This window comes from Muntiacus reevesi, chromosome 8 (assembly GCF_963930625.1).
Source record: "Muntiacus reevesi chromosome 8, mMunRee1.1, whole genome shotgun sequence".
Taxonomy (NCBI): Eukaryota; Metazoa; Chordata; class Mammalia; order Artiodactyla; family Cervidae; genus Muntiacus; species Muntiacus reevesi.
In genome coordinates, this window is record NC_089256.1 from 74,353,275 (window position 1) to 74,377,291 (window position 24,017).

General features: G+C 41.1%; 2 protein-coding genes across 2 annotated transcripts in view; one reads left to right on the forward strand and one right to left on the reverse strand.

Moving 5' to 3' along the window:
- Positions 1 to 4,626, forward strand: part of LRRC31 (leucine rich repeat containing 31) — a 28,997-nt gene extending 24,371 nt beyond the window's left edge. Inside the window, 1 exon segment of the mRNA XM_065943644.1 lies at positions 4,295 to 4,626. Coding sequence (XP_065799716.1) covers positions 4,295 to 4,626 — 332 coding nt within the window.
- Positions 4,627 to 5,646: 1,020 nt separating this feature from the next.
- Positions 5,647 to 23,763, reverse strand: LRRIQ4 (leucine rich repeats and IQ motif containing 4). Its single transcript, XM_065942305.1, is given in 9 exon segments — positions 5,647 to 5,697; positions 6,767 to 6,898; positions 13,087 to 13,283; positions 14,786 to 14,924; positions 16,172 to 16,345; positions 22,744 to 22,896; positions 22,898 to 23,143; positions 23,145 to 23,237; positions 23,239 to 23,763. Coding segments are annotated over 9 exon segments (1,710 nt in total).
- Between the last annotated feature and the right edge of the window lie 254 nt (positions 23,764 to 24,017).

Sequence of the window (24,017 nt, forward strand, 5' to 3'; positions counted from 1 at the left end):
CTGCTTGGGAGAAAGCTGGTTTGTGCTCAGTCACTTCAGTCATGTCCAACTCTTTGCAACCCCATGAACTGGAGCCCAACAGGCTTCTCTGTTCATGGCATTCTCCAGCAAGAACACTGCAGTGGGTTGCCATGCCCTCTTGCAGGGGATCTTCCCAACCCAGGGATCGAAACTGCATCCCTCCTGCATTGCAGGTAGATTCTTTACCCACTGAGCCACCTGGGAAGCCCTAAAATAGACACAGGCAATTCTAAAACCAAATACACAGTAGAGACTGGTTCATACAAGGAGATGGAGGAATTCCCTGTGGTCCAGTGATTAGGACTTCATGCTTTGAGTGTGCAGGTTCTATTCCTAGTTGGGGAACTAAGATCCTGCAAGCCACCAGGTGCAGCCAACCAGTTAAAAAAAGAAAAAGTAGATAGATACAGATATGGGGTGGAAGAAGGAGGATTATCTGACATAGAATAGAAAGTTGGGACTGGATGTGGATGGGCAAGGCTCCTTGTCCTTGAGAGGGCTGTGCATGTGTGGATTTTGTTTATGCCTATGCCTGGCTTTACTCAGCTAGGTGTAGTTTTTTTCTGTTCACCTTGTGTTTCCTGTGGATGAATTATGTGTAAGCAAATAAGAAATTCGTGTTATGTTCACACTGTTCTCTGATATTTCAATCTAGTTGGAATAAATACGTGCTTTCAAAAAAAGTGTTATGGCCAAACACTGTAATTAGAAGATGGGGACAAATCACTGTGATTTTATTTTGGATTTCCCTAATGACTAACGTGTGATCACCTGACCTGCCTCTTGAGAAACCTGTATGCAGGTCAGGAAGCAACAATTAGAACTGGACATGGAACAACAGACTGGTTCCAAATAGGAAAAGGAGTATGTCAAGGCTGTATATTGTCACCCTGCTTATTTAACTTATATGCAGAGTACATCAAGAGAAATGCTGGGCTGAAAGAAGCACAAGCTGGAATCAAGATTGCCGGAAGAAATATCAGATATACAGATGATACCACCCTTATGGCAGAAAGTGAAGAGGAACTAAAGAGCCTCTTGATGAAAGTGAAAGAGGAGAGTGAATAAGTTGATTTAAAGCTCAGCATTCAGAAAACTAAGATCATGGCATCCGGTCCCATCACTTCATGGGAAATAGATAGGGAAACAGTGGAAACAGTGTCAGACTTTATTTTTGGGGGGCTCCAAAATCAATGCAGATGGTGATTGCAGCCATGAAACTAAAAGATGCTTATTCCTTGGAAGGAAAGTTAGGACCAAACTAGACAGCATATTAAAAAGCAGAGACATTACTTTGCCAACAAAGGTCTGTCTGGTCAAGGCTATGGTTTTTCCCGTGGTCAAGTATGGATGTGAGAGTTGGACTGTGAGGAAAGCTGAGCACCGAAAAATTGATGCTTTTGAACTGTGGTGTTGGAGAAGACTCTTGAGAGTCCCTTGGACTGCAAGGAGATCCAACCAGTTCATCCTAAAGGAGATCAGTCCTGGGTGTTCATTGGAAGGACTGATGCTGAAGCTGAAGCTCCAATCCTTTGGCCACCTCATGCAAAGAGTTGACTCATTGGAAAAGACCCTGATGCTCGGAGGGATTGCGGGCAGGAGGGGAAGGGGACGACAGAGTTTGAGATAGCTGGATGGCATCACCAAATCCATAGAGATGAGTTTGAGTAAACTCCAGGAGTTGGTGATGGACAGGGAGTTCTGGCGTGCTGCGATTCATGGGGTCGCAAAGAGTCGGACATGACTGAGCAACTGAACTGAACTGAACTGAATGACTAATGAATGAGTGCTTCCCAGATGGTGCTAGTGATAAAGAATCTGCCTGCCAGTGTAGGAGACACAAGAAACATGGGTTCAATGCCTGGGTCGGGAAGATCCCCTGGAGAAGGAAATGGCAACCCACTCCAGTATTCTTTCCTGGAGAATTCCATGGACAGAGGAATCTGGCAGGCTACAGTCCATGCGGTTGCAAACTGGTCAATTGATTTTTAGCAAAAATGCAAAAGCAATTCAGTAAGTCTTTTCAACTAACGGTGCTTGATTAACTGAGCTATCATACACAAAAATATTAACTTCAGCCTATATCTCACAACTTGGACAAAAATAACTCAAAATGGATAAGTAAAATGTAAATGTAAAACCTTTAGAATAAAATCTAGGAAAATACTTGGGAACTTGAGTTTTGCAAAAGTTTTTAAGATATAACACAGAAAGCTCTGCCCACCAAATTAGCAAATTGATAAATTGATCTTTATCAAAACTGTGCGTTATGCTGTGCGAAAGATACTGTTAAGGGGGTAAGAAGAAAATGTAGGTAAGTTCTTTACCACTGAGCCGCCAGGGAAGCCTCCATTGGTCTATGCGTCTATTCTTTTACCAATTTCATACTGTCTTGGTTACTAAAGCTTTATAGTAAGCCTTGATGGGAATGGAGCATCCTGCTTGGTCTGGAAGCCATGATGTGTGACAAATGATTGAAGGACCAGGGCATGTTTAGTCCTAACAGGGGGACATTTGCGGGGACCTGACTGTTGTCCAACACTGCATGGTTGGCACGTGGAGGGAGCTGAGATTCCCAGCAGGTAGGCAGTGGCAAGGTCAGATGGGGCCCAGAGGCATGGCTTCCTCGAGCTGAGAGCTGCTTCTCTCTGTTGGGGCAGCCTGAAAGGGCTTAAGGGAGAATTGGGCTGGTCCCCCTTAGAGAAGCTGTGAGAGGGATTTTTCTCTGATCATCTATCTAGAGGTTGAATGTGGAGCCCTCCAGGGTCCCTTCCAGCTCTGAGATTCTGCCCATCTCATCTCTATAACCCATTCCTGCTTTTGGCTGAAAAGGGAAGCACATGTTGTCTACTCTGGCTGTCTCTCCTTACTCCTTTTCTTAGCTTCCTCATTAGCTGTTATTTATTAAGAGCCATTTTAGGTAGCACTGTGATACTACCTAATGTGTGCTATTCAAAGGAAAAACTGACCCATGTATGAAAGGTTCTAATTGACCCATGAATTAGAAATTATCCAAGTATATTTTTTCCATGGAATGTACTCAGTTAAATAACTGTTGAATGAAGAATGAGTAAATAAACAATGAATAATGAAACAGCATTAAACAGCAAGAAGACTATTGACAAACGATCCTGAGTAAAAGCCAGTGAGCAGTCACTCCCCACATTTAATTAGAGAAAGTCTGCAGCAAGAGCTGGGGCTCCATGAGAGCAGAGAGCATGAACTCAACCTGAAAAGACATTCTTCAGGTTGGAATTTGGAAAGAGAAAAAATTCCATTTTCAAGCTGTACATGGGATGCAGAGAAGTGTTACCAGAGTAATTTCAAATGCCCTGAAAAAAACTGCTAGCTAATAACATTCTATTACTTCAGTTCAGTTCAGTTCAGTTCAGTCGCTCAGTCATGTCTGACTCTTTGCGACCCCGTGAATCGCAGCACACCAGGCCTCCCTGTCCATCACCAACTCCCAGAATTTACTCAGACTCATGCCCATGGAGTCGGTGATGCCATCCAGCCATCTCAAACTCTGTCGTCCCCCTCTCCTCCTGCCCCCAATCCCTCCCAGCATCAGGGTCTTTTCCAATGAGTCAACTCTTTGCATGAGGTGGCCAAAGTATTGGAGCTTCAGCTTCAGCATCAGTCCTTCCAATGAACACCCAGGACTGATCTCCTTTAGGATGGACTGGTTGGATCTCCTTGCAGTCCAAGGGACTCTCAAGAGTCTTCTCCAACACCACAGTTCAAAAGCATCAATTTTTCAGTGCTCAGCTTTCTTCACAGTCCAACTCTCACATCCATACTTGACCACTGGAAAAACCATAGCCTTGACCAGACGGACCTTTGTTGGCAAAGTAATTTCTCTGATTTTTAATATGCTATCTAGGTTGGTCATAACTTTCCTTCCAAGGAGTAAGCATCTTTTAATTTCATGGCTGCAATCACCATCTGTGGTGATTTTGGAGCCCCCAAAGTGAAAAAATAAAGTCTGACACTGTTTCCACTGTCTCCCCATCTATTTCCCATGAAGTGATGGGACCGGATGCCATGATCTTAGTTTTCTGAATGTTGAGTTTTAAGCCAACTTTTTCACTCTCGTCTTTCACTTTCATCAAGAGGTTTTTTAGTTCCTCTTCACCTTCTGCCATAAGGGTGGTGTCATCTTAGTGCCACTCTTATTACAAATCCTGGAGCTAGTGTGTTGTGTTATTGGAAGTGGGAAACAGTTGCACTAGCAAGTGTTCTTGGCTTTTAGCAGAGCGATTTTGTTTTTCAGCATCAGTAATTCAGACAGGTCATCTGGCCAGGTTGCAGAAACTGGACCTGAGTTATAACGACAGCATCTGTGAGGCAGGATGGACCATCTTCTGCCAAAACCTGTGGCTCCTCAAGGAATTAACTGAGCTGGATATCAGCCTTCGGCCATCAACTTTTAGGAAGTGCGAACAATGGTTTAGACACTTGCTAAGTGCCGTGACCAAACTTCCCAAGATCACTGAGATAGGAATGAAGAGGTGGCTTCTCTCAGCTTCACAGGAGGAAGAACTACAAGGCTTTGACCAAGATCACAGAAGCAGCATTCACTTTGACCATGGCGGGTTTCAGTAAGCTGACTTTCCAAGGCTCAACTAAGCTACATGTCACCCAAAGGAAGAAGAAAAGAACATGAGTGAATCCTGGTGAAGTCAAAGGAATACCAGCTTCTGAGCTGTGATTTATGTTACAAGAGCTTTGTAAATATATGTCTAGGATAATCTAATAAGAACATGCCTTTATGCTCTATTTTATGAAACAATGGTGGCATTTTTCAATGGATTTTCATTTGTTTGGATACATAGTTAGTTCACTTTCTATTTAGAAGGCCTGACAAAATGTTTCGATTCCAGTAACGCATCTCCTTTTTTCTTTCCCTAGAATTTTCTGCCTCTTTTACTAAATGTTTTAAATATAAGTGTGTGTATTTATGTGAGTGTGTAAAATTCCAATGTGAAGGCACCAATGTGAAAATGTGGAACATTTTCATGTTATCTTTATCATCATATGTGTCTCAATGTGGTCTGATGGAAATGTAATTTTCATCAGAAAGTATGCCCTTCAGTTTTTTATTGTTTTTTGTTCTCTTGTCTTTTATCTCAGATACAAACCATGAATACAAATAATGGTCACTGACATACAGATCTTCATTAAAAGTGATCAAAAATTCAAAACCCAGTATCAAAATCATACCTTGTTAAAATAAAGTAAAACATTTTGTTGCTAAAATAAACAAATTAACATATTACTAATACCTCTGAGCATTTCTTGGACATGGAATTTGCCTCATAAAAACCTATTTAATTCATTAATTAAAGTTCCTGTGTTGCTGTCAGTGATTTTGGGAATTTCTGGTTTTCTCTTACTAGAGCATGAAATTCATTGCATGGCAGAGAGATCTGCTCACACATTTCTATTCTGATATATTCTAATCAGATTATGTTTTGCTTTCTTCTTGCTACACTAATAATTCATATTATAATCATTGCTTGAAGGACATGTTGAATTTGAAATCAATATTATTCCAAAAGAAAAAGTCATCAGGGTGAGGAAGTCTTGATCAGTATAAATGGGGATGTTTTAGGTAATGATTCTTCACTTCTCTGAGTAAATGTTCGGAGCAACATTATTCATACTAGCCAAAAACTGGAAACAGAGAAATACCTTTCAATGGGTGGATGGTGAGCAAACTATGCAATACTACTCAGCAACCGGAAAGGAACAAACTATTGCTACATGCACCATTTGGATGGACTGGAAGTGAATCATGCAAAATTAAAAGGCCAGTCCCCAAATGCTACTTATTATGTGATTCCATTTATATGATCCCCCTGAAATAACAAAATTACAGGTTAGGGGCTGGAAGAGAGATAGGTGGTAGGTGTGATGAAGGGTAACAGCACAAGTGGTGACAGAACAATTCTGTATTTTGATTGTGGTGGTGGCTACCCAAAAGCTGCATGTAAGAAAATTGCGTTGGATTACACACACTCACAAATAAGTGACAAGTGCATGCATAAGTGACGGAATCTGAATAAGCCCTGTGGATGGTACTGGCGTCCATTCCTATAGTCATGGAGGATGTCAACACTGAGGAAGAGTGAAGGGTGCATGGACCTTTCTGCACATTTCTTTGGAACATCCTGTGAATTGTTTCATAATTAAGAGTTTTAAAAGCAGACATGATAGTATAGTGAACCTCCATGTACCTATCACATGCTTTTACAATTACAATTTATGGCTGATCTTGGTTCATTTTAGGGCTTCCCTAGTGGGTCAGACAGTAAAGAATCTGCCTGCAATGCAGGAGACCTGGGTTCGACCCCTGGGTAGAGAAGATCCTCTGGAGAAGGAAATGGCAACCCACTCCAGTATTTTTGCCTGGAAAATAATCCCACGGACAGAGGAGCTTGGTGGGCTACAGTCCATGGGGTCGTAGAGAGTCAGACATGACTGAGTGATAAGCACACTTATTGGTTCATTTGGATCATCTACACTTCTCTCTCTCTGCTATTATTCTGAAGCAATTCCCAGACATCAAAGCATTTTATCCATAAACATTTCAGTAAAAGAATCTTTATGTTTACATGTAACTGTAACTCTGTGAATAATTTTTATATGACAGGCATCTAATTCCTAGAGATTTTGCCTTCTTAATCCACCAGGTTTCACTACCTCAATTCATACATTTATCGAATTATTTATTTTTCTTTACAGGTTTTCCTTTTACATCTTTCTTTCCTTTCTTATCTTTTGGAGAATTCCTTCCCTTCTTTTGCAATTTTAGCAGTTCTTCAAATCTCCCAAATCCTTTGCGTACCATCATTCCACGCCACCAAGCCTGAACCTGAAAATAAGAACAGCATCAGCTCATATCACAGTGGACTGGGGAAGGGTACAGCTCTTTGTTCTGGTGTGCGATATGTGATTTTCAAAATATGGAGAATGGAATATAGCTAGAACTGCAAACCTTATCTTCTCTCTTTCTCAGTTGGCCAGTCATCCAGGCAAAGAATTTTTAAAGTAATTGGTGCTTTTACATGCCAGGCATGGTTCTAGGGAAACAGCAGTTGAACACCAGGATCACTGAGTCGGTGGAGCTCACAGTCCAGTGAGGGGAAAAGACAATGAACAAGAAACACGTGACTGTGTAATCTGACAGATGGTGACAAGTGCCTCGGGGGTAACAGCGCGGCATGGGGGGTGCGTGTGCCCGTACTCTGCCTTCTCTCTTGTTCCGGGACCGCTTGTGCTCCTACTTCCAGGGAATCATCACTTGTTCTTTTTTTTTAAATTTTAACTTATTTTATATTGGGGTATAGCCAGTTACTATGGTGATAGTTATAGGTAAACAATGAAGGGACTCAGCCAAACGTATACAAATATCCATTCCCCCCCCCCAAACTCCCCTCCCACCCAGGTTGCCACAGAATATTGAGCAGAGTCCCCTGTGCTACAGAGCCCTCACTTGTTCTTGAGATCGTATTTCCTAACACCCACCCAGGAACATCCCTCCTCTAGTAGACTCTTCATACCTGCCAGTGGCTCCCCATTTCTCTCAGAATAAAACTCCAGTCCTGGTCTCTTGCCTCCTGAGACAGCCCATGCTTTCTCTGTGGAGTGTTTCTGCCAAGGTCTTTTTCACCTTTTGAGACCAACAGCATTTTGTCTGTGGAATGTGTATATGTGTGTGCTCAGTCAGTTCAGTCCTGTCCAACTCTTTGCAACCCCACGGACTGTAGCCCACCAGGCTCCTCTGTCCATGGGATTCTCCAGGCAGGAATACTGGAGTGGGTTGCTGTGTTCTTCTCCAGGGGATCTTCCCAACCCAGGGATCAAACCTGTGTTTCTTGCGTCTCCTGCAGTTGGCAGATGGATTCTTTACCACTGCACCACCTGGAATGTGTATCTCTCTAAATAAATCCACTTCTTAAAAACACAAACAAAAAACCAAAATTCAAGTCCTTGCACTTGCTTACAAAGCCCTATCGATCTTCCCCCACCCTCCGGACCTCTTCACTCTCCCCTTGCTCACTCGCCCCAGCCATGCAGGCCTCTTTGCTGCTCAGATGCACATAGGCACCATCTCAGCTCAGGACCTTGGCCTTTGCTGCTTTCTCTGCCTGGAACACTCTTCCTAATATTCAGATGGTTCATGCCTCCACTTCTTCAAGAATCTGCTTGATGGTCATTGCTATGAACTGAGTTATGTTCTCCCCAGTTCATGTGTTGAAGTCTTAAACCCCAATGTGTTGGTATCTGGAGATGAGGCCTTGTAAGGTAATGAGGTTTAGATAAGGTCGTAAGGGTGAAGTTCTCATGATGGAATCAGTGCTCTTACAAGAACAGACAGATAGCTTGCTCTCCCTGTCATAGGAGGATGCAGTGAAAGGCAGCATCTGTGAGGTGGGAAGGGAAGCTTTCACCTTGCTGGTACCATGATCCTGGACTTCACGCTTCCAGAACGTGAGAAAATAAATTTCTGTTGTTCAAGCCACCCAGTCTATGATATATTGTAATAGTTGCCTGAGACATTCAATTTCCCAAAGAATCCTACACTGACCATATCAATAAACTGAAACCTCTATAAATCTTTTTTTTTAATAAAGATACAAATGAGCTTATTTACAAAACAGAAATACATTCCCAGACTTAGAAAACAAAGTTACGGTTACCAGAGGGGAAAGTTTGGGGGGAGAGATAGATTGGAAGTTTGGGATGGGCGTAAAACGGATAGCCAACAAGGACCTACTGTATAGCACAGGTAACTGCTCAATGTCATGTAACAACCTAAATGGGAAAAGAATTTGAAAAAGGATATTAATAGATGTATAACTGAATCATTTTGCTTTAGACCTGAGACTAACACATTATTAATCAACTAGGCCCCAATATAACATAAAAATTTAAAAAAATAAAAGGAAGAAGCAGCTAACAGAGCAAGATCAGATGGAAGGAGACTAAATAGAGTAAGTGGCTATTTTAGTAGTCCAGTGAAATGGAAGAGCAGTCTGAACCCTACCAGGTTTTCCTATTTAAGTACATGTTTTGACCAAAAAATAAAATAAAACCCCTATAATACACACACACACACAAGTTCTGGCAACCTCACTTCCTCTTAGCTTGAGCTTTATTCCAATACCACTTAATCACTTTCTCACATATGATTATGTTAGAAACAACATAATCACTTTCTAACATCACTTAGAAATCACTTTCTAACATATATTATGTGTTATACTTCATGTTCTTACTCTCATCACATCAGGCTTTAAGCAATATGAGGACAGAAATATTTGTCCATTTTGTTCAGGAATGTATTTCCAGTGCCTAGAACAGTGCCAGGTACATAGTTGCAGCTCAATAAATATTTGTTGAATGAATGAATGAGGTGGGTGGAGGTATGCTGTTTTATATAAGGGGGCTTGAGGACAGGTGTATGGATATTTGAACAGAGACTGAACTTAGTGAGGGCCACAGTCTTGCCCACACCCGGGGGGGGGAAGCACCTCTGGACAGAGAGGCAGGAACATGCATGAGTCTTGAAGTAAAGTGAAAATGGGAAGGATGAGATGGAGCCTGAAAGCAGCAGACCAGCTAAGGTGGTGACTTTCCAGGGAAGCAGCAGTGCCCAGGAGAGGGATTCCAGAAATTCACAAGGCTTTTTGTGTGTTAAGATTCAAGAGTTCAATTGTGCGCCACTTACTCTGGTCCACAGAGACTTTCCAAGCCTGTGCAGGCTTGGATAGGTTGGAAGCAACTCATTTCCAGAGCTTCAACTCTCATCTGTCTCCCTCCCTAAAACGTGTCTGCCAAGGAACACAACTGCTGATCCTCCAGTCTCACCTTGAGTCCCACCGCCCCTTCCCAACTGCCCCTTTGGCAGCCCCTCATCCATTCGAATCTGACCAGGGTGGGTTGCCCAAGACTCCAAAAACCTCTGGGGCACTGAAAAGGGGGTAATTCAAAATAGTAGTATTGATGTTGGCTCTAAGGACTGGGTAACTGATCCTTTTATAAGAGAGGCGGTTTCTAGCTCTTTGCCTTCAAGAAAATTGAAGTTGATTTGTCAGTTGAGAGCCTACATCTAATTTCGGGGGGCTATATCTGGAGGGAGTTCAGAGATGTGTGAAGGACTGCCATGTAAAGCAAAACAATACAGGCAAACAAATTTTTTCCATTCTTTTTCTTGTCAACTTGTGAATTTGAACAAGCTTTCTCAGCATTTCATCTGTAAAATAAAAAACAGGAATGGAACTGATGCCAAGCCCTATTTCATTCTAGCAGTAAGTAATATTTATGCAAGGATATATGAACTCTTAAAAGTCCTTTGGACTGCAAGGAGATCAAACCAGTTAATCCTAAAGGAAATAAACCCCGAATGTTCACTGGAAGGACTGATGCTGAAGCTCCAACACTTTGGCCACCTGATTTGAAGAACCGACTCATTGGAAAAGATCCAGATACTAGAAAAGACTGAAGGCAAAAGCAGAAGAGGACAGCAGAAGGTGAGATAGTTAGATAGCATCACCAACTCAATGGACATGAATTTGAGCAAGCCCTGGGAGATAATAAAGGACAGAGAAGTCTGCCTTGCTGCAGTCCATGGGGTCACAAAGAGTTGGGCACAGCTTAGCAATTGAACAACAACATATAAACTATGTGAAAAAAATCTTTCCAACAATCCTATATGTCAAATAATTGAATATCAAAATTTATACTGGATTTTATATTGTTTTGGTCAGTTGTATACTACTACTAATTGCACAAAGATTCAATCCAGAATGTTAAAGTGCTATGATCATAGAAAAAAAATTTTAATTTACATAAATATTTTCATAGCCTAGAAATATGAAAGGTCATCTGTTAATTATTTGTATTATATATATATATATCTATATGGGCTCCAAAATCACTGCGGATGGTGACTGCAGCCATGAAATTAAAAGACGCTTACTCCTTGGAAGGAAAGTTAGGACCAACCTAGGTAGCATATTAAAAAGCAGAGTCATTACTTTGCCAACAAAGGTCCGTCTGATCAAGGCTATGGTTTTTCCAGTGGTCATGTATGGATGTGAGAGTTGGACTGTGAAGAAAACTGAGCGCCGAAAAATTGATGCTTTTGAACTGTGGTGTTGGAGAAGACTCTTGAGAGTCCCTTGGACTGCAAGGAGATCCAACCAGTCCATCCTAAAGGAGATCAGTCCTGGGTGTTCATTGGAAGGACTGATGCTGAAGCTGAAGCTCCAATACTTTGGCCACCTCATGCGAAGAGTTGACTCACTGGAAAAGACCCTGATGCTGGGAGGGATTGGAGGCAGGAGGAGAAGAGGGCAACAGAGTTTAAGATGGCTGGATGGCATCACTGACTTGATGGGCATGAGTTTGAGTAAACTCTGGGAGTTGGTGATGGACAGGGAGGCCTGGCGTGCTGTGATTCATGGGGTCGCAAAGAGTCGGACATGACTGAGTGACTGAACTGAACTGATATATACATACGCACGTATTAAGGTCAATTCTAAAGGGAAAGTAGAATGGAAATACATGTTCAAGAAGAAAAATAAATGACAAAAGTTTTGCATGTAAATAAGAGTTTGTTCAAATATTTTGTAAACTGATGTTTACTGATATCAAATCATAATGGTATTTAGAATCCATTAGATACATTTAAAATATTGATCTAACAACAATATTTTAAGATGATATAAAAAATTCATTGGAAGGTAAATCCTTTGCAATGACTAAGTGAAAGTGAAAGTGAAGTTGCTCAGTCGTGTCCAACTCTTTGCACCGACCCCATGAACTGTAGCCTACCAGGCTCCTCCATCTGTGGGATTTTCCAGGCAATAGTACTGGAGTGGATTGCCATTTCCTTCTCCAGGGGATCTTCCCAATCCAGGGATCAAACCCAGGTCTCCCGAATTGTAGACAGACGCTTTACCATCTGAGCCACCAGGGAAGTCCCTAAACTTAATGGCAAAAAAAGTTCTAGTATCAATTTTAAAATGTGCAAGAGGGTACATTGTTCAAAATACTTCTAGAAAGTATCCTAAAAGTAATTTCATTCTTCCAGCATAGTCATCCCTGAGCATATACATATTAAAATTAATATTTCAATATAAACTACTTTTCTTTTGTATTACAGTTTGGGCATTATTTTGATTTATTAAAATTATGTTTGTGGTAGCTTATGTTATCTATGAGTCTAATTTAAAAAGAGTAAGGTAGGTTTCGCATAGTATTTATTAGAGAAGAGAGGGTGCTAGGTCTGATTTGATTGAGGGCCATTGATAAAGGGTCTTACAGACCAAAGACTAATTTTTATTCCAGGTAAAATGGAGAATTGTCGATTTCAGCAAAGTGCAACAAGATCTGACCTAGGTTTCAACAGCGTAGGTCTGACTGCTCAGTGGAAGAGTATATATGGTAGGGGAGGCAGGCAAGTAACAAGGGACCCTAGCTGGAGGCTAATGCAGTCATCTGGGGGTGAGATGATGCAGGCTTGGACCAGCTGAATGGAGAATACTGAATACTGATTGTAATGGACACATTCCTGGGCTCTGGGGTATCCTTATATCTCCACTGGCTTAGTGGGCAATGAGGATCTTAACCCTTTGAAGCTATGTTGGTGGCAGAGCAGAACGCTGGCCTCTAGACCTGTGCTCCAAAATGCTTTCATTTTTAACTTTTCAGGCTTATCTGACTGAGTTAACATAAGCCTTTCACTCCAGTGACTAGCCCGACAGTTTTAGATCATTTGGGGCTTTGACGTTTTGGTTTCTTTTGCCTGTTTGTTGGCTTCTTATCTGACAAAGGGAAAAGGAACAGAAAAGACAAAAAAAAAAAGAAGCTAGGATTTTTGTTCAAAAATCTCTTGCTTAGCCCTGGGGATGTAAAAGTATTCAATAAGTAAGAATCACAATTCTCAAAGTGTAGATATGCAAAGAGCAGCCCTATAGGATAATCTGTAAAGTTTAGCAATACCCTACTCTGAGAAACTATGGATATGTTATCCAAAATCATTGCTTATTTTACCTTTGTTGCCAATTCATTCATATTTCTCCTTTCTTTAAGGTATTCCCATACAGCCTCAGTGCCTCTGACACACACTGACATCGGGGGTTCTTCCATGGGGTTGCCCGTTAGTGTTAGAACTTTTAGATTCACTAGACTATCCAAATTCTCCGGAAGATAAGTGATCAAGTTGTCCTCCAACCGTAATTCTTTCAAAGCTGAAATGATTTTTTAAAAAAATGATGAAATTGTCTTAAAAACTAGCAAAACTAAAGCATACATTGGTTAGTCCAAACACTTTGAAATGTCTATTTTCTGTTAGACCATGCAACAAAAAAATTTAATGTTTTATAACAACTCAGAGTTGTTGAAGTCAGTGTAAATAAGGGTTAGAGGCAGGAAAATAGTAAATACTAAAAAATGTTGAGAATGTTCCATTCCTCCAGGGATTAAGGACAGAATCAGGAGATGGCTAAGGAGTATCGCAGATTCAACCCTCTGGCCCTTCTTCTTCTTCTTCTTTTTTTTTAATTTATCTTTTGCTGTGCTGGGTCTTGGCAGCTGCATGTGGGCTTTCTCTTGTTGCAGCAAGTGGGAGCTACACCCTAGTTGTGGTGTGTGGACTTCGCAGCAGTGTCTTCTGCTACAGAGCACTGGCTGTAGGGAGCACCAGTAGTTGTGGTGCACGAGCCTACTTGCTTGTGGGATCTTCCCAGACCAGGAATTGATACTGTGACTCTTGTATCGACAGGCGGATTCTTAGCCACTAGACCACCAGGGAAGTCCTGCTGCTAATCTTGGAATGTCCCGTGAGTAGGCAACAGAATCCACTCATATTCCTTCATCTTCCTTTCATTAAAGAATAGTCACAGTTTGGAAATATATCTATACACCTGAAGATTCTGCACAATATGGCAAAGAAATATTTTTAAAAACCTGGTTCTAGGAGGATCTCAGCAAAAACCTGTTAATTTTACAAATACAGAGTGGTTTAGCCTAGTGGAAAATCTTTGCATATTCCAATATGAATGATGTATGATTTTTCATGTCAATCAAATAGGTCCACCCCCAACCCCCCCAGCCCCAACTACCTTGCTAATTTCATTACTCTGGGTCAATTCTTTCCTTTTTCTCATAAGTGACTTAGTGATCTAATGCAAATTTACGACAGGACCCCCAAGCCCAAATTCTGGCAGATAATAGGTATTCAGTAAGTTCTGGTTCACAGTATAATGGCTATGAAGATGAATGCCAATCTTCATAGCAGTTGATATTTTCTTTTCAATTCCCAATAAACTAACTGCCTTGTGAGGCTTTTAGCTGTACCAATCAGGTGCCTTGCCTTCCCCGTATCATTAACTAAGAAGCTCTGCAAGGAGATGATGGGGTAGGTCTAAGCTCTCAATGATGAAAAGTGAAGTTGCTCAGTCATGTCTGACTCTTTGCGATCCCATTGACTGTAGCCTACGAGGCTCCTCTGTCCACGGGATTTTCCAGGCAGGAGTACTGGAGTGGGTAGCCATCTCCTTCTCCAGGGGATCTTTCCAACGCAGGGATTGAACCAAGGTCTCCTGCATTGTAGGCAGAAGCTTTTACCGTCTGAGCCACCAGGGAAGTCTCCTCAACATTGAGATTGATCTTTAGCAGTGCAAGGATGCCTTCCATCATAGGAAATGCTAGTCAAACTCCACTGGGTTGTAGATCTACAAAGATCTCTCACCTTGTGCTTGGCAAATAGCATCTGGGAGTTGCTTAATTAGATTGCAGCGGCAATCAAGAATTTCCAAGTTAGGCATTGATCCCAAGGATACAGGCAGGTACTCGAGATGATTGTTCTCAATATACAGCTCTTTAAGATTCTGAAATAACAGAAGAGTATGTTATCATACCATAATAAAAGAATTATGGTAACTAGAATCACCTATGAGTTCCCATGTTCTTTCAATGGGAATAGTATTCATTAGGATTAAGGGGAAAACACATTTAAAGAATCATCAACAAAAAATATAATTAATCTTGAGTTAAGCCACTGATCATGGTTCCCAGGTATGCAGGGAAAAGAGAACATGGGAATCCAGTGTTTATTTGTTTCACTAGAACTTAATGCAGAAAAACAATTTGGATCATTTAACGATAAATATAATTTGTTCCCTTTCAATAGCTAATTATCTGTGGCAGTTGCTATAGCACTGCAATTGCCTCAATTATCAACCCAACATGGCCCATGTGGAAGTAGACAAAATGTACAGAGAATAGGTTGACTATTTGCAGATTCACTGGGTAAAAATTTAATGTTTGCATTTCTCCCTAAGATTCTGGAGAGTGTGGCATGACATGTACAAGGAGCAAATTGATGAAAAGAGTTCTGTGAACACAGAGCAAAGGAATGAAGAATTAGGAATAGGTTAGAAGTACCTGTGCTGTGTGTCATTACTCAGTTCCATGACTGGGAGCTATGTACTGGCTTACACCTACTTCATTATTAAAAGTGTAGCACCAGGAACATGAAAAAATCATGCTTTAAAGCATGCATACATAAAGACACATTGGTATAGCTACTTTGAATAACGTTATATTGTTGCTTTGCTGGGGTTTAGCACAGTGCTGTGGACCCATCTTCAGCAGGAACCTGTTGCAATGGTTAAATAAACCATGATATGCTTTCCACCATGCAGGAAGGGGAATCAGACTCTCTCATGCAAAATGCAGATTCCTGATCACATCATCTGTATGATAGTTTAAAAGTACATCTGTATGACAGTTTAAAAGTATAACTTTCGGAGAATACTTTTAAAAAGTGGAAATTGATTGGAGAGTGGTATGGCTCAACTTTGCAAATAAAACATGACAAACCACACAGAAGGAATGAGTATGCCCTGACATATCCAAGACCAGTCACAATAAAATGTTCTTCAAGTGTGGACCTGCAGATGTTCAGGAAGACAATGGAAGCCTCAAAATGTAATAATGACTCCTTGCTGGGAGCTAGAAATCTAGTATAGGTGATTCCACATGCAACCTGTGAGAATACGGCCATGTTTTCTCAGTATCAGCCAAGGAATCAGTGGGCATATACTTCTTTGCCTGCTCGTTTGGGGAGGCTTACCTGTAGTCTCCTAATGCAGTCTGGCAGATGGGTGAGCTTGGCTCCCTCATCTTGACCAATGTATAATTTCTCTAAAGACGCTAAAGAAAGGATCTCTTTTGGAAATGAAGAGAACTGATTTCCTGTTAGTCCAAGAATCTTCAGTTTCGAAAGTAAACCAAAGTCTGAAGGTAACTGGAAATATTTCAAAGAGATAAGTTTCAGATCAGGTTTATTTTTAAAAGTAAGAAAATAAATTGGGCTTTTAGTTTTGAGGCAGATTTTTTTTTAAAGGGAGCAATTTAGCATCTCCTGCAGATGCAAAATTGGCTCATATGTTTGCATATATAGTATTTGTACTTGTAGATCTACTGTCTGGTGTTCTACTTTTTCTCCAACCTCTGTGCTCTTTACTTTCATGCTCTGGATAAAGTTAGAGCAATTTTTAACCTATGTTATTGCAAATTTTTCAACTCTGGTGTAGCAAATGCTTGACACTACTGAAAGAAAAAGTACAAAGCTTATTAGTATACTATTGCAACTATAATATTCATAATTAATTCAGTTATTGGCACTGATCAATTTAGTGATGTGACCTCCATCCTAAAAGGCTTTCGGTCAGCAATTTTGAAACTTTTAAAATACCAGTTGGAAGGACAAAAATGAAGATGATTATAATCATATCTTCTGCCCTGCAGTGAATCCCAAGGCTATGAGCCCTGGTATATTAGTCAGGCATTGCACAGATTCCTAGACTTTCAGAGTTGGAAGGCCTTAAAAATGTCTCTGTTCTTACCCTCTAATATCGTGGTTGGATATGTTCCATAGTTAGCCATCCAGCTCTTATTTAAACACTACCTCCTGGGATGAAAAGATCACTGGATGAAGACCACTTGGATTTCCTTCTACATACTTGGATTTCCTTCTCCTGCCAAAATCTGTGTCACTAATACATCCCCTGTTGACCTCTTGCTGGCCCTCTGCAACCACATGAAAAATCTCATTCTTTAAATACATGACACAATCACCCTACTGAATAAGTTAAATAGATGCCTATTTTCTTGTAGGAAAAAAAGGCCCAACTCTGAAAGTTAATAACTTCATTTATTTTGAACCACTTCTGTTACCAGGCTCTATTCTTCACTGGGCAACCTTTCCTCACAGGTCCCTGTTTAACCCTTGGCTTTCCTCCCACCCATTCCCTAACCTGCCATTCTATTTTTCATGAGAATGTTTAGTAGACTTCTGCTCAACCCAACCTCTCCCTAGATTAGGGTGGAATAGGTAAATAATTAGTGAATAAATTATTCCCATAGCAGGCTTTCTTTTGACCTATAGGCAAAAATTTCAAACACTTGGAATAAACCATAAGACATTTTCCTCCTTGTTATGAAGGGTGAGGGCTCATTTTCTTAAAAAGTTATAAAACATTTCCAGTTTTATTTACATCTAGAAAAAGAAAACTGAGAACAAGTCAAACTCCAGAGACACTGATGTTTAAGCTTTCCTTCTTGGCTATTTCAAAATTCTTCATCAGGCCCTTAGATCCCTTCAATACAAAACATCTGCATTTAGTGCAGTCCTAAATAACAGGGAAAGATTTATTAACCTAATCACTTCATTATAACCCAGTCATTTCATTTGTATTGCTGTATCTTAGCTCATAGGTTTAGCATTACTTTTTCAAAAGCCCACTGAATATCTAAAGATTTTTTTTCCAGGATATTCAAGAGCCAATAATGAATACCATCATAGTCATATTATAGCAGAAATAAATTTGGATGTACAGAAAGCCCGCAGAGCATGAGGTGAGAACAATTATTGCTGACAGTAAACTGAGCTGTAACAATTCTGAAACTGAGCTTTCTCCCTTAATAGTGTGAATGTAAAATGTTGCCTGCCAAATAAGTAAACAAAGGATGTAGCAACCATTGAGGCACTGCAGCTACTGGACCATGAACCCTGAAGGAACTCAGGATGGGAAGATGTGAATACTGGCCTTAGATAGCTAAATTCAGTTCAGTCACTCAGTCATGTCCGACTCTTTGCGACCCCATGAACCGCAGCATGCCAGGCCTCCCTGTCCATCACCAACACCCAGAGTCCACCCAAACCCATGTCCATTGTGTCGGTGATGCCATCCAACCATCTCATCCTCTGTTGTCCCCTTTTCCTCCTGCCCTCAATCTTTCCCAGAATCAGGGTCTTTTCCAATGAGTCAGCTCTTCACATCAGGTGGCCAAAGTATTGGAGTTTCAGCTTCAACATCAGTTCTTCCAATGAACACCCAGGACTGATCTTCTTTAGGATGGGCTGATTGGATCTCCTCACAGTCCAAGGGACTCTCAAGAGTCTTTTCCAACACCATAGTCCAAAAGCATCAATTCTTTGGCGCTCAGCTTTCTTTATAGTTCAACTCTCACATCCATACATGACTACTGGAAAAACCATAGCCTTGACTAGATGAACCTTTGTTGGCAAAGTAATGTCTCTGCTTTTTAATATGCTGTCTAGGTTGGTTGTAACTTTCCTTCCAAGGAGTAAGCGTTTTTTAATTTCATGGCTGCAATCACCATCTGCAGTGATTTTGGAGCCCCCAAAAATAAAGTCAGCCACTGTTTCCACTGTTTCCCCAACCATTTGCCATGAAGTGATGGCACTGGATGCCATGATCTTAGTTTTCTGAATGTTGAGCTTTAAGCCAACTTTTTCACTCTCCTCTTTCACTTTCATCAAGAGGCCCTTTAGTTCTTCACTTTCTGCCATAAGGGTGGTGTCATCTGCATATCTGAGGTTATTGATGTTTCTCCTGGCAATCTTGATTCCAGCTTCTGCTTCCTCCAGCCCAGCATTTCTCATGATTGTACTCTGCATATAAGTTAAATAAGCAGAGTGACAATATACAGGCTTGACATATTCCTTTTCCTATTTGGAACCAGTCTGTTGTTCCATGTCCAGTTTTAACTGTTGCTTCCTGAGCTGCAGACAGGTTTTTCAAGAGGCAGGTCAGGTGGTCTGGTATGCCCATCTCTTTCAGAATTTTCCACAGTTTATTGTGATCCACACAGTCAAAGGCTTTGGCATAGTCAGTAAAGCAGAAATAGATGTTTTTCTGGAACTTTCTTGCTTTTTCGATGATCCAGCAGATGTTGGCAGTTTGAACTCTGGTTCCTCTGCCTTTTCTAAAACCTCCTTGAACATCTGAAGTTCACGGTTTACGTATTGCTGAAGTCTGGTTTGGAGAATTTTGAGCATTACTTTACTAACGTGTGAGATGAGTGAATTGTGCAGTAGCTTGAGCATTCTTTGGCATTGCCTTTCTTAGGGATTGGAATGAAAACTGACCTTTTCCAGTCCTGTGGCCACTGCTGAGTTTTCCATATTTGCTGGCATATTGAGTGCAGCACTTTCACAGTATCGTCTTTCAGGATTTGAAACAGCTCAACTGGAATTCCAACACCTCCACTAGCTTTGTTCGTAGTGATGCTTGTAAGGCCCACTTGGCTTCACATTCCAGGATGTCTGGCTCTAGGTGAGTGATCACACCATTGTGATTATCTGGGTTGTGAAGATCTTTTTTAGGCTCATATCAAAAGAATTATTTTAATGAAGCCACTGAAATACATGATTTCAATGAACCTAGACTCTTGCATCTTCTCATATATAGAAATGCACTGAATTAATTAACTTGAGAATTTGGTTTTCTTTAGGGGTGAATGTTTTTGTTTTGCTTTTGTTTCTTGACTGCACCTGGTCTTAGTTGTGGCATGTGGGATCTAGTTCCCCAACCAGGGATGGAACCTGGGCTCCCTGCATTGGAGGCACAGAGTCTTAGCCACTAAACTACCAGGGAAGTCAGAATTTGGTTTTCTTTAATTAACAGTTAAATCATTTGAGATTCTGACTACGTGTTCTTTGTTGTGAAAAGTTCTACATATCCTGGCTCCTCCCTTATATCTGTGGAGCAGTCCCTCTGACCTATCCGAGAGGCTGCTTTCTGGGCTTAAGTCCTCAGTTCTGTCCACCAAATAAAACACAGTTCTCAACTTCTAGGTTGTGCATCACTTTTTCAGTCAACAATAGGAACGAACCATACACATAAAATCCATCTAGGTATACGTGAAAAGTCAGCTATTTTTGCCTCCATCTAGGCAAGAAAAAGCTACTGGCTAGGCTTCAAGTGCCAAAAGTCCATGAGGTAAATTTGGGGGTGGGAGAAAGAAGAAACTGGCTTAAAGGCCATGTGTCATTAGAGAGAGAATTGATTCGGAGGTTCCTAGAGGGACTGGAATTATAGGAGATTGAGAAAGGAAGACAAAAAACACAGTAATACCATCATAAGAACTGAAGAATCATAAGTACTCATATGGAAATTTCCATGTTCAACATAATAACACTGAACATGTCCACGTTTTGGTGCAATCTGACTTGCAGTAAAGCTTGGCATTGGATGAGGCTAATCTTTGGTGATGGACAGGGAGGCCTGGCATGCTGTGGTTCATGGTGTCACAAAGAGTCGGACACGACTGAGCGACTGAACTGAACTGAACTGAATCTTTGCTAAGAGGCCATCTGCGTGTGATTCTCTCCTCCACCCTGACCTCTTAAAAAGTCTCACAAGAGAGTATTAGGTATCATTCATGACTCAATAGGATTTAAGTGAACTGTGTTATACACCTCCCAAGGGCACTTTATATTCTGATACTTTCACTCCCACTATGGAATGACAGACTTTGCTCACTGTAACAGGAATTCTTACATTGGCAGCAGAAGAGTTGGGGATGGGCAGAGGGCTTCTCATAGAAACTCTAAAATCCTCCAAGATGGGTTGCTCCGTATAATAAGTTGAAACTAAGTACTAGATTCTTTTCCTAAATCTTAAAGTCATCATCAAAATGTTTACTTCCAGTTATGAAACTCTCTAACAATGAGGAAAACAAAACAAAAAATCCCAAAGTTCTAAAAGTTGAAAATCAAGTAAAAGATTCAAAAAGAACAAAAAACAACTTTAAAGCTAGGACTTTTATAATGTATAAGATACACATTGAGAGTGTTGTTCACAACCAGGAAAAACAAACATGATATTTGGTTACCGTTGTTGGTTTCTAAACCTTCCATTCTTTCTCTCCAGAATAGTCTTTTGCTTTTAACAGAACTCTGTTCTTTCAAATTTTCAAATATTAAAAAACAATAAGGGGCTTTCCTGGTGGTCCAGGGGTTGAGAATCTGCCTTGCAATGCAGGGGACATAAAATATGTGTTATATGTTGTGTATATGTAGTTTTGTGTGATTAAAGATTTCTATGTGGCACAATATTCTGCAATTAGGTGTTTTACTTTTTAATAAACATCACAATTTTGAGATCTATCCACATTGGCACATATAACTCCAGTTCACTTAAACTATTGTATAATATCCCATTATATAAATATACCACAATTTACTTGCAAATTCCTCTCCCAACTGACATTCACATTATCGCCCATAAACCATGATTATCAACAATACTATGACGAATGTCAACACAGCACCCTGCACACACATGGGAGAGCTTCTCTGAGGACTAATCTGGTTTTGCTGATAGTTTTGGAACATTAGGGCCTAAGGTTGCATGTGTCAGAACTCTGGAAGATGAACCCTGCAGTCCAATGTTATGGATTGGAATTCTGACTCTATCAGTATGTGGCCTTGACACGTTAAAAGCCCCATGCCTCATTCTGCTCATATATCATTGAGGATGATATCACCCACATCAGAAAGTCATTGTGAGTAACGTATGCAATTTAAGAAAAAAATCATGCAGGAAGTCAGAGGATCTCAGGAAGGAAAGCAGAGTGTGACAAGACAATTTAACTGTATTACAAATGTATAAATTAATCTTCCTCCCAATAACCAATAACTCCAGTCTTATGAGAAAAAAATCAAACAAATTCCAATAGTGGGGGCATCCTACCGCATAGCTTGCCAGTACACCTCAAAACTGACAAGGTCATCAGATACAAGGAAAGTCTGAAAAACTCTCAAAGCCAAGGAGAGCTAAGGAGACGCAAAAACTAAGTGTAATGTAGAAACCTGGATGGGATCCTGAACGGAAAAAGATTAGATCAAAGCTATGGAAACATGGATAAATTATGGACTTCAGTGAATAAAAGTATATCGATACTGGTTGATTAATTGTAACAAACGTACCATAGTAATCTAAGATGTTAATTGTTGGGGAATCTCAGTGTGGAATATATGAAAATTCTCTGAAATATGTTCTCAATTTGACTATAAATCTGAAACTATCCTAAAAAAGAAAGGCTATTTAAATTAAAAGAAAAAAAGCCATTGTGAGGATTCAATGTGATAATACACAAAAAACATTTAGCCCAGTGACTGGCACCTACATACTGCAAATAAACATCAGCTACCATTATGATTACTGCTGCTATTCAGGCGGGAAAGGTAACATGAATGATGACCTTGTTGGAGAGATCTGCCAATCCCGATTTTCACTCATAAACTCAGCTCGAATTTTCTGATGTTTAGACACGGAACCACACCAATGTAGGGCCGGGCAGCATAGTGACAGCCAGGCAAGGAGTCAGTACCTGGCATATTTTATTATCATCCAGCGCCAAGACTTCCAGGTTCTTCAGCGCACAGATCTGCAACGGACAGTGTTCCAGCAAGTTCTGGCTGAGGTCGAGAAACCGCAGGTTGACCAGGCGCCGGAAGGAGCGGCGCAGCCGCCGCAGGCCGGTGTTGCGCAGGTAGAGCAGGAAGAGCGAGGTCCACCTGCAGAGGAGGCGCGGCATCTTCTCCAGGTGGTTCCCACTCAGCCCCACCTCCGTCATCTGCGAGAGCTCGCCCAGGGTGTGCGGCAGGGCATGGAGGCGGTTGTAGGAGAGGTCCAGCACCGATAGCTTGGTGCACCGGCCCAGCGACTCCGGCAGAACAGCCAGGCTGTTGTAGGAGACGTAGAACTTCTTCAGCTTCGTCAGGTTCCCGATCTCTTCCGGGACCATCGTGAGCTTGTTCTCATCCAGGTCGATGATCTCCAGGTTGTAGAGACCACACAGCTCCAGAGGGAACGCTGCAAATTGGTTATGCTTCAGGTGGATCTCCCTCAGTTTGGTCTGGTTCACTATTTCCTTGGGCAGAGATTCCAGGCGGTTTCCGGCCAGTCCGAGCAGCTCGAGGTGGTGAAGGAGTTTGCAGATGACGATGGGGATGTCCGCTAGGTCGGTGCGGTAGAGGCGGAGCTCGCGGAGCTGGCGGAGGCCGCTAAGCACCGGCAGGGACGAGGCTTCCAGCGGGTTGTCGCTCAGGTCCAGGCCCTCTAGGTTGCTCAGCCTTCCCAGCTCCGGGCATAGATTCTTCAGCTTGTTCTTGTTCAGGTAGAGAACCCTGACCTTCCTTAAATGCTGAATATCCTTGGGTATTTCTGCAATCTGGTTGTTTTCCAAATGCACTTCCTCTAATTCTCTTAATGCTAAAATGTCTTCTGGAATAGTAAGCAAGCTCTGATTGGAAGCGTCAATGAAAAATATCCTATCAGAAACCTGCTGTGGATCACTTTTCTGCTGAATTCTAGATGAATGTTCGCATTTTGTGCTGTCACTTGACATTATTCTGATGGAAAGTTCAAATATTCAAAATCTGAAATACTGTGAAAAGAAAGAAACATGTATCAGAGTTTTATCTGTCACCAGATTTAGTATCCTTAAGAGAAATAAAATTGAAATCTAGTTGATTAAATTTAGTGCTCACTGTGACACAATATAAAATGTAGGTTTTCGTGTTTCATGTTGGAAGATAAATCGAAGTGTAGATTCCTCTTTCTCTTAACCTAGGTTGACTCATATTGATTAAAAAAAAAAAA